The sequence below is a fragment of the Phlebotomus papatasi genome, chromosome 2 (genome assembly GCF_024763615.1).
Source record: "Phlebotomus papatasi isolate M1 chromosome 2, Ppap_2.1, whole genome shotgun sequence".
Classification (NCBI taxonomy): domain Eukaryota; kingdom Metazoa; phylum Arthropoda; class Insecta; order Diptera; family Psychodidae; genus Phlebotomus; species Phlebotomus papatasi.
In genome coordinates, this window is record NC_077223.1 from 73,269,244 (window position 1) to 73,283,696 (window position 14,453).

A 14,453-nucleotide genomic window follows, 5' to 3' on the forward strand; every position below is an offset into this window, starting at 1 on the left:
TCCCAAACACACACCGAGAAGGGATGCTGTGATATAGTAACGGCACTGACTGCTCACAGAGCTGCGATATTGAGCGGCTACCCGTATCGGGGGATAAGATGGAATAGGATTGGGGAAGCATAAGGGGCCCAATTGGTGGCTTGGATGCATCGGAATATCCGAAATGGAGAACTGACCCCTGGCAAAATCTTATCTCTTATCTTATTGTTTTAGATGGGAAAGGAGAAAAGACCAGGAATAAGAACAAATCCTGTGCTCAGGAACAACTCAACAAGGTTTTGGAAGCCTTTCGTCGCGGTTTCACTTACACTGTTTGTCTCCAATTAGAAACTTTCCCTTGTCTCCATTTGGATTAATATTTATGTTTCCAATAGAAGCATTTTACGCTTGCGTATTTTTCTTGTATTTAAGAAGTTTTCAAATTATATCTAAAGAATTTTCACTAAACAGTAACATTTTAGAAGAGTCAAGGAGCAAATTTATGTAATTCTCTTCAGAAAAAATATGAACTTAATATGTTGAATCTTCTGTCAAAGTTAAAGCGTCTGAAAATAGTTTTGAATTAGGACATTTACCCTAGCCGAGTAAAAGCGGTCATATTAGCTGCTGCGCACTTTCGCAGCTTTAATATGGGAAAAAAATCATTTTTGTTACACTAAAACGACCAAATCGGGCAGATGGCATAATCTGAGCAAAAAAATTATGTTTGAACGAAATATAGATATAAATGTCCCGGCATTTAGAGGTATCGGAGCAGGATGTCTTCTATGGTAAAAATGTAATCCTAAGTGAAATATATTGTGTGCTGAAGAGAGTACATTGATATTTAGTTTAGTTTAGTTTATATGATTTTTCAAAAGTTGCTTTCTTAGGTCATTTTTGAGAAATTTTGGTTTGATTTTGTTTTTCCGCTCCCTAGGATTTTTTGAAAAAATATCACATAATTTTCAAGTTGAAGCACAACTACTTACCTTTCCAACGGATGCCCATTTGTTAAGTTCTGTACACTAGAACCGGAGGAATAATTGGTAATATGTGACAAAACAGCAAAAACAAAAAATAATAATTAAAGAAAATTGTGACGTATAGGAGAAAAACCAAGAACAGACTCTTGATCAGGGAACTCGACTCTACCAAACGTACCATATGAGATCCGTGTGCCAAAAATCGTGTTGCATAGTGTAATAATGGAAAAATTGACTCTATAGGAGTCAATTTTGGTCCAAGTTGACTCTATCGGAGTCCGTAGAGCAAAAAAATAACTGTTGACTCTATTGGAGATTGACTCTATCGGGGGTTGACTATATCGAGGTCCCACTGTATTTCTAAATTTTCAAAATATTAAGAGATAATTATCCTAGGTTATCATTACTGAATTTTACTAATTCCTGTTTATGAATTAGAAAATAAGTTATTGAAGCTTCAGTCAAAAACTTAGGCCAAATTCAATCAAGAATACTATTCGAAGGCCTCAGTTTCTATTCATTTTTTCGTATAAATTTCCAAATAAATAACCTGCATTGGAAAAGCCACAGTGAAAAATTGAAAATATTCAGCAAATTTATTTCTATTTTTTGTGGATCATTGTAGAAGATTTATTTTATAGAGAAAACAGTAAAAATAAAGATAAACAGTAAAATTGTATTTTCATAATTACCTATAACAATGAAGGAAAGAAATGAAGTCTCTGAATAATTATTTCACATTTTTCCAATTCTGATAAGGTTCACTTCGACATTCTATTACCAAAGTATTTCAACCAGAGTAAAATACTGTTTTAAAAAACAATCCAATAGTAATTTCTCGTTTTTGCTGAGATCATGCACGATTATAATGCAAAGTGTGTCGTCTAACATTAAAATAATATATTTTTTTAAATGTGAGGATTAAATTTGTAAAGAAATGCATTGAATTTGAATAACAATAGGTTGCACAGCGACAGCATTTGCAGAAGCAGAAGGAGCTGGCACAGCAGAAACAGACGGGAAATGGAGCACTTCCAACAACTGTCATCAATCAAGGTTCAAATGCAACGGTGACACCGATAAAGGCCAACATCACGGTTAAGGTAAGTTTGTATATGTAAAAAAAAAACACTGAGAAAAATCCGAAAAAGTTAAAATACCATTCCGGAAATGTTAATTTTACCCTGCACTATTGATCCGTAATCGGTGTTGGGGAAGGTTTTGCATCTTCGTAATGTTACAGCTTCGTAAAAGTTGATTTTTTTCCGAGTTACTAAATGAATTTCATCCATGGACATATAATCTAAAAGCTAGTTCTACATCTCACATTTCCTGACAAACTTGGAAGTCTAGGCCTTTTTTCTTGGATCCAAAAGGCAAAAATAAAAAATGGGCATAAAATCGTAATTCTGATGTGTAATATTTTATGCATTTTTGCACACTGCAAGGGTTTTTTGCGAAAAAGCAATTATTCCAAGTTATAGAGGGTTTATTAGGGTTAATATTTACCGTGAAAATCTTTTGCTTGAAGGGGTCGTTTTTGTGGGTGGAGGAAAATTCATAAAAATTACCACCCTTGCAGCTCAGGAACATTGAATTCTGCAGCTTCGTAAAAACATCTGTCAAAATTATTGGCCACCGACTTTGAGAATTCCTCACTGTTTTGGGTCACACTGTGCACGCCGCTCGGGATATTTTACTCATCAGAGGTTCCACTGAATAAATTCACCAGAAAATTTTAAGATATTAAACAATTTTCACTAAAATCTCGAAGGAAAACACGCACTTCCCATCAAAATGAGACTTCATCAGATGTTTTTATTTTACTTCTGTCAAATTAAACATTAAGCCTGAATCTGCTTATGGTAGGTGTGATTCTTTCATTGCCCATGCGGTGCGTTTTGAGAATTTTTCATCCAATTTGCTTTGTTTTCAAGCGGAATTTTTCACATTTTACTTTTAATTAATCACTGGTGATTCTAAAAATCACTGATCTTCAAAAAATGTTCTGTAAGACAGATTCAAGACGTTAGAAAAAAAAAATAAGGATTACAATAGGTGTGATTACTACTTTCTGATTTGTGCAGTGATGAAACTAGACTGCTTATGGTAGATGTGATTCTTTAATTTCCACTTCTATGTATTTTGAGTATTTCTCATTCAATTTTCCTTCTTTTAAAGTGGAACTTCCCTTCATTTCACTTTAAATTGGTGGCTGGTCATTTTTAAAATCAGTAGGGTGGAATAACCACTTCTCGCCAGTGCCCCACTTCTCGCCACTTATATTGAAATCGCTATTTTTCACGATTTATGAAATAAATGAGCCGCAAAGTTACTTGTATTTTTATTGCTGCTACGTATAAAGTCGAAAAACACTAATTTTTTGTTTTGAATTTGAATGTTTGAGCATTTTTTAGAGGAATATTTTAAGCAAGTGCATCGAATCCAATATTTCTTACCAAATATAATAAGTGTCATGAAACTTTGATCGAACAAAATTTAATTTTTGAATAAATAATTTGCCTATTGAACATTAATTACATTCGGCGAATACATAAAATTTGTATTTAATTAGTTAATATTTCATTTTATGTTATATTTATGTAAAAATGAGCCATGGCGGAAAGTGGTAATATTTTAAAATTGATTCACCACCTGTCGCCATTGCTTTTCAACAGGCGACGCTAACTTCACTTCATACATTCTCAGTTGTCAAATCTACTTTGTTTACTCTCTGCAATAGTCTAATAATTTGATTTCTCAAATAAAAGTGAAGAAAAATCATTTAATAAGAATAATAATAAGGTGAACATGAGGAAAAGGAAATTCTAAATGTATTCTTTGCATAATATTGCTCAAAATAATCGAGTTTGGACGTTTTCAAGAGGGTGGCGAGAAATGGTTACAAAACTGGCGAAAAGTGGTAAAAAGTGGCGACGAAGTGGTTATTTTTGCATTGTTAATAAAAATCAAATTTTTTGGTACTCCCGCGTTAAATTGTAGGACAATTGTTTTGACGAATCTAGAGCCAATATATTTAAGTAACTTTTTGTCAAATTTGAGTTATCTGATAAGAAGGGGTCAAAAGTTATAATACAATCAATTTCACTTTTACCTAAAAGTGGCGATAAGTGGTTACTCCACCCTAACGTCCAAAATATGTTCTGTAAGACCCATTGTAGGTGTTAGCTGAGGATTACATTAAGTGTGATTATGAGAGAATCATACCTAACCAAGCTTTTAACTGAGTGTCAGATTGCAGAAAAAAAAATGGTTTTCCGAGTGTCAAAAAACATGTGTTAGAAAAATAGCTTAAAATTGATTTTTAATGCGTGATACCTCCTACAAATGGTGAAAACAGGTAGATGCAAGTTCCATCTAAGTAGTGATGCCGAAATTTTTGTGTCTGGTGCAATGTTTTCGGGGAAAATGAGGCCTACAGAGGTGGGAAAAATTGGTACGAAGCTGAGTTAACCAGGGCACCTTCGTAAAAAATTCCGCTACATTTTCATTTTCCAGTAGAGGAAAATCCAAGGACTTCCAGGATTTTTTTTTAAATTATATTTAGGGGTTCATCAATAAGATGATTGCCCCATTTCAGGAATTTTGTGATGCAGAATTATGAACCCAATAAGTAAGAGATTTTTTTTGATATAGTGATATAATTGATTCGGTGCGTGTGGCATTTAGTAAAAAATCTTAAATCTTGGACTCCTTTTTTAATACGAGCCTTCAAAACCTTCCCCTAAATATTATGTTTTTTTAGGAATATTAGGGGTTAAAGTTACCCTTTTTCATGTTAATTTTACCCTTAAAAAGGTGTAAGGTTAACATTAAAAAATGTTGATATATTGTATTTTTACACCTAAAAAATGTCAAAGTTATGAGGAAAAAAAGTTAATTGCACCCTCTTTTTTCTCAGTGACCCTGCACTATTGATCCGAAATCGGTGTAAATATTATGCTTTTTAGGTGTATTAGGGGTTAAAGTTACCCTTTTTCATGTTAATTTTACCCTTAAAAAGGTGTAAAATTAACATTAAAAAATGTTGATTTTTACACCTAAAAAATGTTAAAGTTATGAGGAAAAAAAGTCAATCGCATCCCCGTTTTTTCTCAGTGTAGGAAAAAGGTTTAGGGATGAGAGGGATTGAGAATGATTTAAATGATTTTGTAGGGGCCAATTGGTACAAATGTGATTTCTGGGCCGATTTTGTTGGAGAAGAAATTGCCTCAGGATGATCATGCAGGGATGAATAATTGGGATCCTGTTCCGCCTCTAGCACCACTAAGTGGTGTTCAGAATCAACGGGCAGTGATTGTGAGTGCCCCTGTGAAGATTGATGATGATTCCGATTCTACGGGTAATAATTCTGTGGCATCCAGTATCACGAGTATCAATCAGAATGCCTTTGTCGATGATGCGGAAAATTCTCTAACGAGTTTCGAAGGGGTTCTCGTGCAGAATAATCAGAGTTCAGCATGTAGTACTGAAGATGAAAATAGCTCAAAAGATTCACTAAATAAGGCATCACATGTTGTTAGTGCTAATAAAATGTTGGCAGATTTGCTGGAGAGAAAATCACTCGATCCACCACTTTTTGGTGGTGGTAGCAATAGCAACAGTGGTGAGAATAGCCTAAAGAGGAGACTAGATTCTGGTGGTGGGGATTCAAGTGAGGAATCTTCACCGCCAGCTAAAAAGGCAAATTCCACAAATGCAGCTAGTGATGTGATTACAATTGATTCGAATGAGGAAGAAGATGAGGCTGTAACAGTTGCCCCGTCGGCCAATGCGGCCAAATTATTTGCCGAATTGGCAGCTTCGGCACTTGAGGATGAAGATTTGGAGGAGGATGTTGTGCCACAGACCGAAGAGACGGCAGCAGATGTTAAAGTACAAACACCAGCAGCACCGACAAAAACGGTGATTGTGGAGAAGAAAGTGGAAGGACCATCGACTACGGGGCAAATGATAACGGTTCCGGTGCCACTACAGAGGCAAATTATTATGTCGCCGGGGGCTCAGCCTCAGATGATACTGTCACAGGGCGGAACAGCGAGTCTGGGCACTCCAACGACGGCGACGATTAAGACAGAATCGGGATATCAGACGGTTCCTGTGATACTGCAACATTCGGCAGGAGGGACGAATCAGATACAGTTGACGAAGACGGGACAATTGGTGCAGCCAGTTCAATTGGCTACTCAGCCACAGACGCAGTACGTCCTGGCCACAAATCCACAGGGGCAGACCTATGTAGTGGCAGCTCCTCAAGCATCCCATCCTCTGCAAACGCTACTGCTGCAATCGCCCCAACAGCAAGGTTAGTATCGATTTTTTCCCATGTTTTGCGAAGTTCTCGAACATACGCATCATTAAACGGTTTACCGATCCAAAACCGATTTGAACCAATTTGGAAATCGCTCAAATGATCCTAAAAAATTGCTCAGGAATAATAAAATTGATTTCAGAGAAAAAATAGTTATCGGTTCATAACCGATTGGAACCGGTTCATTTTTATCAGAAATTCCAAGACTTTTCCAACGAGCCAAAACTTGATCCTATTCGGTTGAGAAATGCGCTCTCTAGAGCCTTTTAACGTTTTAACTCTTTCCGGACCACAACATATCCAGCGAACGAATTTCAGTAAAACTCACTTTATTGTAACTCTTACTAGTGGTCAAATATGATACTTTTACACAGAAAAAATTTTCTCCGCCTCTGGAAAATTGGAAAACTCATGGGTACTCTCGTCCCCAAAAGAACGCAAAGGATACAAACTTCAATTTTCCCAAAGCCAATATTATCGATTTTGTAAACTATTTGTGCGTGTCAAAGGACTCCTTTGCAATATTGATCACTAAAACAAGAAGAATTATTGACTAGTATCTTGTGGGATGCCCAGGAAGTGGTCAAAAAGACACCAAATTCCTGCTTGCCAACAGATTCCTAATAATATTTTACACATAACACTTTGAAACACATTTCTTTCAACACGATGTTATTGTAGACGCATTAAACTTTCTCAAAAGCATAAAAGACACTTCCTGGATAATAAGAAATCACCAAAATAAGGAAGAATAGGAAAAACTTTCCTGAAAGCAATCTCCCGCGATGCCAAATGTCAAAATTATCGGCCATATTGGCAAAAATGTCACTCCCGCTTGGAATTTTGTTACAAGGTTGGTGTCAAAAAGCAAATGACGGGCATTGGCGGGATAACCTTACATTTGACCTCTAGATTTTTGGGGACGAGAGTACCCATAAAGTTTGAACAAGTTTTTTGAAAATTTAAGAAAAAATTGTTTTTCGTATTTATGTAATCTGTAATTGTTAGTTATCATACTTATTGGCCCCGAGAGGTTTTTCCTTATTCTGATCTAGAAATATCAAAAAAGTCAGGATATCTGCAAGGAAGCAGAAAATCGAAAATTCACGATTTTTTACTAAAAATATCTAAGCTCAGGAGTTAATTGGGATCATGCAAAAAATATCCTAGGATAATCTCCGTAATCTGTTATCTTGTTATAATTTTTCATTTATAAAATACATTACGAGAACATAACGAGATAACGAGATAACGATATTACAAGATAACAGCGCCATAGTGAGTACGGCTAATATTTTTATTTTTATTTCCGTAATATAGTCAGTACAGTAACATAATATAACTATTCAATTTTGAGAAAATGCAAAAATTATATTTTTGTCCATTAAATAAGTGAGTGTAATCGACTTATTTTAATCTTGTGCCAGCTGGGTTTTTCACTAAAAATTTTCTAGCAGTGATATTTTCGCTAATGGCAGCTGGTTGATTGAAAACATTTATTGTTTTTTTTTCCTTGTGAAAAAAAGTATTTTAAATCCAAAGGTTTAATTAAAAATGAATTAGCGAAAAGGTGACCCAGTTAGAGCATGCTGACTTATTTCAGTATTATCATTATTTTATATTTTTTCTTTAATATTTTTGATAATTTTTTTTTATATTGTGTTTCTGATTGAAACAGTGAATAATTCTATAGATTTAGAAAACGATCCAGTTACCTCACCTTACTATATGCAATAAAAAAGAAAAATGAATGGTGGGTCTGACATCATCTGCTTCTAGCCACCCATCGACATTTAACCTTTGCCGAAAACCGCTTGTCGATATCTGTTTCCGTTAAATTGAGCGATTAATATATAGTAAGGTGGGGTAATTGGATCGCTTTCCGAAGAGTGCTACTTAAACGCTTGTTTTTGGACTGATGAAATTCTTTTTTACTTCTTCTAAATCCATAGAATTATTCACTGTTTCATTCAGAAACATAATATTAAAAAAAATATATTAAAAATATTAGAGGAAATATATAAAATAATGATAATAATGAAATATGTTAGCATTCACTAAGTGGATCGCCTCTTCGCTAATTGGGTCAAATGGTCTTTTAATTGGATCACTCAATTTACAAGCATATTAAAACGAGAGCCATCCACAGCTCAGCATGCGCAAGCCAAAGTTCTTCTCATTGAAAAGGGCTGTGTTTACTGCTGAATATCTCACGGAATGGTTTCAGAGGGATCGGAAATCTTAGTTTTTTCTATTTTGTTTTTTACACTTTTGTTTTTCCCAGTTTGTCTTTGGAATCTTTGTCTTCGGTAATTTTTGTTTTTTGGAAACTTTGTCTTTGGAAATCTTCTTTCATACATTTTGCACAATTATCGGAAATTTTGTCTGTCACATATTTTGCACAAGTATATTTTATAACTTTCCAAAAATTTCCCTTTTCTCAGAAAATTTCCATTTGCCCCAAAAGGACGAAACTAAAAACTTCCCAAAACACAGAGAATTTCCCTTTGCCCAAAGGACGAAACTTAAAACATTCCCAAGACACAGAAAATTTCCCCTTGCCCTGAAGGACGAAACTAAACCTTCAAAAAACACCATTGTAATTTCATTATTTTAATTAATAAAATATACTTGTTTGAAATATATGAAAGACAAGATTTTCAAAGACAAAGTTTCCAAAAAAAAAACGAAAATTACCGAAGACAAAGATTCCAAAAACAAACTGGGAAAAACAAAACTGTAAAAAACAAAATGGAAAAAACAAAAGATTCCGCAAAACGTCATAAACGACTGACATAGCGAAGCGCCCAGATTAGCGCACTTGATCTCACTTGAACGCATTCTTTCAGATTGAAGTTTTAGTCCAGTTCCCAAGTGTCTGGAAATCTTAAATAACATGCAATTTAATGGTTTTTCAAAATGTAATGAGATCTGATGTTCGTATTAAGCCGATTTTCAGACTTTAAGGAGCTGTTAAATTAATAAGGATACCTATATCCTTACTGTTCTAAACTGCAGTGGGTAGTCTTTAAGAACCTTTTCTAGTGGTTCAATTCTGAAATAAAATCTTGCCGTCTATTATAATCTCCTGACTGTGTCTTGGCTAAAAAAAAAAATTTAATGTTATTTAATAATATTGAAAATTTGAAGAGGAATAGAAAAGTGAGATCAATATTTTGCGCAAATCTCACTGTAAGATTATCTTGTAATGTCGTCGGTTTGCAAAAAAAAGTCCTGGTTTAAATGGTCCTCTTGGTACATCAAACTTCTTCTACACGGTCAGACGGTTTCCCTTTGTTTTTGTAACAATCCGCAAAATTTCTGTTTGCTCCAGGAACAGGAACAAAAACCATCATAATTCTGCAACAACCGAGTGGAGCAGGAGGTGGTGCAGTGACCACTGGTACTCCGCAGAAGATTATCATGACACAGCAAGGGCAGCAAATGGTGGTGACTCAAATGCAGCGACCGGTGCAGCATCATGTCATTGTCAATCAACTGCCCAACAATCAGACCACAAGTATTACGAGTACTCCGACAATTCAGCCCAGTGTCACGCTCAACACTGTCGTCTCCAATGCCCAACCATCTGGCGCCTCCGCCGGGGTTGTCGTGGAGAAGAAGGCGCCACAGCAGATCATTGTAACAACTCAGCAGCCGGCGCTGGCAGCTGTGAGTTCAGCAATTGCTTCTCCTCCAACTACAAACACTGCAAATGTGACAATTGTACAGAAGGCAGCGACGACTGAGGCTGAGAGTCCGGCTCCAGTTTCGACAGCCCCGACGCAATCTCAGGCCACAATTGTGACCACAAAGGAGGCTGGAAAAGTGACGGTTCAGGTGACGACGAATATTCAACAGAATTCTGTGCAGAATCCAGCGAATCCGCCTCAATCGCCAAGTCCACAGCTCTCCGCAGGATCTAAAGGACCGTCTCCCACCCCACAAACCACCACACCAGCTGCCCAACCGACCAAGCCTGCGGAAACTGCCACATCAGTCAAGCCGGAGCAGGAAGAGGTTGAAGCCAGTTGGCTTTGGGTGTGTGATTGGCGAGGATGTCCCAGGAAGAAGTTCAGATCAGCCAATGAAGTATACATTCATGCATGCAATGCACACTGCCCCAATGGCCTCGATCCAACTGCCGAGATCTACTGTCAATGGGGTCCTGGGCCAAATCTCTGCGACAATCTGCCTAGGAAGAGATTTTCCCTCATGACACACCTCTTCGATCGTCACTGCACAACTGAGGTAAGTTGAATTAATTCTTTTTCCCATTGAGCACACCCTGAGAGAAATCCGAAAAAGTTAAAATAACATTCCGGAAATGTTAATTTTACCCTGCATTATTGATCCGAAATCGGTGTAAATATTACCCTTTTTAGGTGTATTAGGGGTTAAAGGTACCCTTCTTCATGTTAATTTTACCCTTAAAAAGGTGTAAAATTAACATTAAAAAATGTTGATATATTTTTACACCTAAAAAGTGTTAAAGTTATGAGGAAAAAATGTTAATCGCACCCTCTTTTTTCTCAGTGAGTAAGCTAAAAAAAGCTGCGTTTTCAGCAAAAATATGCTGAAAACGCTGCCTTTTTTTTTAGCTAACTGTGTTCGCTGGGTTGTTCTTTTGACATAACCTCCAAAACTCTTTATTATTAATTTATTTTAATTATTCAGGAATTTTAGGATCTCATATTTTTTTAAATTGATTATAATATTTTTTCATTACAAGTTCATCGTGATATTCCTAAAATTTTAAAAATTTTAATAATCCAAGGTTTACATAACCTTAAAAACCATTTTTAAACAACACTTTTTTGGTACTCTCTAATTAAATTTGAATGGAATTTTTTAAAAAGTTCTACAAAAGATCAATTATATAAATCTTATAAGATTTTTTCGTTAAAGTTAAAAATCTTATTATTTATTTTCAGTACTATCTAACCTCAGTTTTTATGGTTTCTTTATTATTTATTAGAATTATTGTACGAACTTGAAAATGAGTTAAATTAAATTGGTTTCGTTTATGTAACCTCAATAAATTGAAATAAAAACCTACAAAATTCCTTTTTAAATGCCAAAAGAAATTATTTGGCATTTTAGGTTGCCTCAAACTTAACCTTAAAAAATGAAGGAACCATATATTGTACGACAATAATTTCCTTACATTTTCATTAAAAATATCGCTCAAAACAAAAGTTCTGACTGAAAAAGTTTCCGGGATGAAGTTTTACCACTTTTTTAGGTTAGAATTACAATTTCATTATTTCAAAAATCTTTCGTTATTGGTTTTCGATTGTTTTTAGTCTTTGGTTGGTTTCTGGGAAGACTAATGAACTTTCCCTTCCTAAGAATGAACTGCTTGGATGTTGCTTTCGCTATCAAATGACAGATTAATTTTAAAATTCAGGTTAACTTAAGGTCACTACACATTGGGAGTAATTTTCGTCAAAAACAACATTTTTGATAGAATTTTGACGATTTTACCGACAGCAGTGCAGACTGCAGACTATTCCTTTAAAAAGTCAATTTAATTTTCAATTTTTGTGTAGAAGCCTTTAATTTAAACATAACCTCAAAAAAAAGTTAGAAGAAATATTGTACAGCAGATGTCCGTCCATTCTCACCAAAAATTAAAGCTGGACGCAAAATTCTGGGTGAAAAACATTTTCAGAATGAAGTTTTATCAATTCTTCTAGTTAGAATTTTATTATTTTACAATTCTCTCTGTTTTGATTATGGTTAGTCTTTGACTAACTTCTGGGCCCACTAATGAACTTGTCTCTTTCTGAGAGTGAACTGTTCAGACGTTTACTATCAAGAACCAAATTAATTGTAAAATTCAGGTTATACTCTTTTTTCTTTAAGAGCTGCACGGCTCCAGCCATTGTAAGGTCAATTCTGGTTATCTTAAACATAACCTAAAAAAAATTAGAAAAAATATTGTATAGCAGATGTCCTTTCATTTTCATCAAAAATTCTGTCTGAGAGTAAAGTTCTAACAAAAAGTTTACAAAATGAAGTTTTGTTCAATTTTTTGTAGGTTAGGAATTCGAATTTCATTATTTTACAATTTTTCCTTATTGATTGTGGTTAGACTTTGGTTGGTTTAGAATTTGGTTAAGGGCAGAATCATATTGACAATCAAATGCTCGCCGTAGCCTCACCGTATTTCGTTAATTTACGCATTTTCATTGCAATTCTTATGCAAATTTTCCATTACCGTATTACCTTATCTCATACTTGGTGGCACTAGGTGAAAATAATATAAGAAAATTGAAGAAATGAAACGAAAATGCGATAAACGGTGAGCAAAAAAAAACTACGATTAATTTCTCTTAGTTTTTTTGTTCACCGTTTATCGAATTTTCGTTTTATTTCTTCAATTTTCTTATATTATTTTCACCTAGTGCCACAGAGTATGAGGTAAGGTAATACGGTAATCGAGAATTTGCGTAAGAATTGCAATGAAAATGCGTAAATTAACGAAATACGGTGAGCATTTTACTGTCAATGTGATTCTGCCCTAATTGTGAAATGTGTAAAAAATTTTTTAAAAAAAATCACATTTGCACTGTGATTTTTAGAATTCTTGTTTAAAACTAAATTTTTGAGGTTAACCACAAAATTCAAACATAATCATAATTCGACATAACCACAAATACATAAATTACAAAAAAAAAGATCAATGGGAGCCATTATACTATAAATTAATTCAATAAATTTCAGATTACGTTAGGTCTAACCTTTAAATTTGAAGATATATTAATTGTGATGAAATAACCTGATGTGTCGAGCGGTCCTAAAAGCCTAAATCATAACCTAATAAATCTTCACTCTTATTTATTTCCAATAAGTTATGTCTTAATAATGAAAATATAATAAGTATTTGATTTGTCCTTCGTTTGTGCTTTCTTATTTTTTCATTACATTATTTTGCAGAGAGATTACTTTAAATAAAGCTTGAGGTTATATTGGAACTAACCTAAATAATACGAAGATTTACATTAATGTCACAAGTGTTCAGTTTAAAGTGTTTCTTTCCAAGTTTTTATTACCAAGAACTCTGTAAATAACCTGTTAAATGGGTAATTTTAACATTAAAATAGCCAATATTAAGTTTAATTAGTTAATTAAGGTTAAGTCCATAACCTCAATTTCAGAAATATTTTTTTTATCCGAACAAGGGAATGAGTGATTAACTTGTCCGGATTTCACTTAATTTTATTTTATTGAGATGTTTATTTTCAATTACAGTAGACTGTCTCTCAATTGGGCATTTGGGGCAAAATGTCATCCGGTTTATCGATAGATTTGGGCATCAAAGCCTTTGTAAATTCCACAAAAAGCGCTCAATTATAAAGAATCACGATGAAATAGGAAGAACTACAGCGAATTTGAGCAAATTAGCTTCATAATTGAACGTCAAAATTGTCAACAAAATTTTTCGCTCGATTGAAAAAGAGCCTATTGAGCGAGAGTCTACTGTATTAAATTAATATGAAATCAAAAAGAAATTATTGCTCATAACCTCAATTGTCATTGACAATTTTTTCCGATTTAGATCCATTTTGAATCTTAACGGAATTCTTTTTACTTAGTCCTTCAAAATGGCCGTACAGAGACGATTAACATGCGGCGTTCAGAATAGTGGGACACATCAAACACATCCGGTGACTCTGATAAAGAACACCGGAAGCCCCAATACCGTCTCATCGGCAGCTTCTGCAAGTGGAGATGGCGGAACTGCTTCTCCTGCCCTCTCGACATCGTCTTCCAGTTCCTTGACCTCTGCTCTGCCAAGTGTAGCAGGAAGTGCAGCAATGCAAGCGATTAAACGACATCATTCGATGGAATTTGTCAATCCCAAGGAACTTATGGTGAGTCCCAAAAACACTTTACCCTTATCAGATCGATTGTAAGAAAAAAATATCCTTTTTACAATTTTCAGGATGATAATGAAGGTCCAGTGACCAAAAGCATCCGCCTGACGGCCTCATTGATTCTCAGAAATTTAGTTAATTACAGTGGATCTGCAAAACGGTGAGTTTTCATTTTTTTTTTCAATTATTTTGTGTCAAATATATTTTTGGTATATTTTGGGTAAAGAAAAAAGAGACAGAAATGACTTTTTGACTGGTTTTCAAGATGTTTTG

At 34.7% G+C, this 14,453-nt stretch overlaps 1 protein-coding gene across 4 annotated transcripts in view; it reads left to right on the plus strand.

The window, feature by feature from the left end:
- The window catches only part of LOC129804300 (SWI/SNF nucleosome remodeling complex component), a 33,242-nt gene extending 18,789 nt beyond the window's left edge, over positions 1-14,453 (plus strand). For all 4 annotated transcript variants that reach the window (XM_055851463.1, XM_055851464.1, XM_055851465.1 and 1 more), the window contains 5 exons: positions 1,928-2,068; positions 5,142-6,291; positions 9,632-10,548; positions 13,899-14,177; positions 14,249-14,453. In XM_055851463.1, the coding sequence (XP_055707438.1) occupies positions 1,928-2,068; positions 5,142-6,291; positions 9,632-10,548; positions 13,899-14,177; positions 14,249-14,344 (2,583 nt within the window). In that variant the 3' untranslated portion in view covers positions 14,345-14,453. The remainder of the gene's footprint in view (positions 1-1,927; positions 2,069-5,141; positions 6,292-9,631; positions 10,549-13,898; positions 14,178-14,248) is intronic.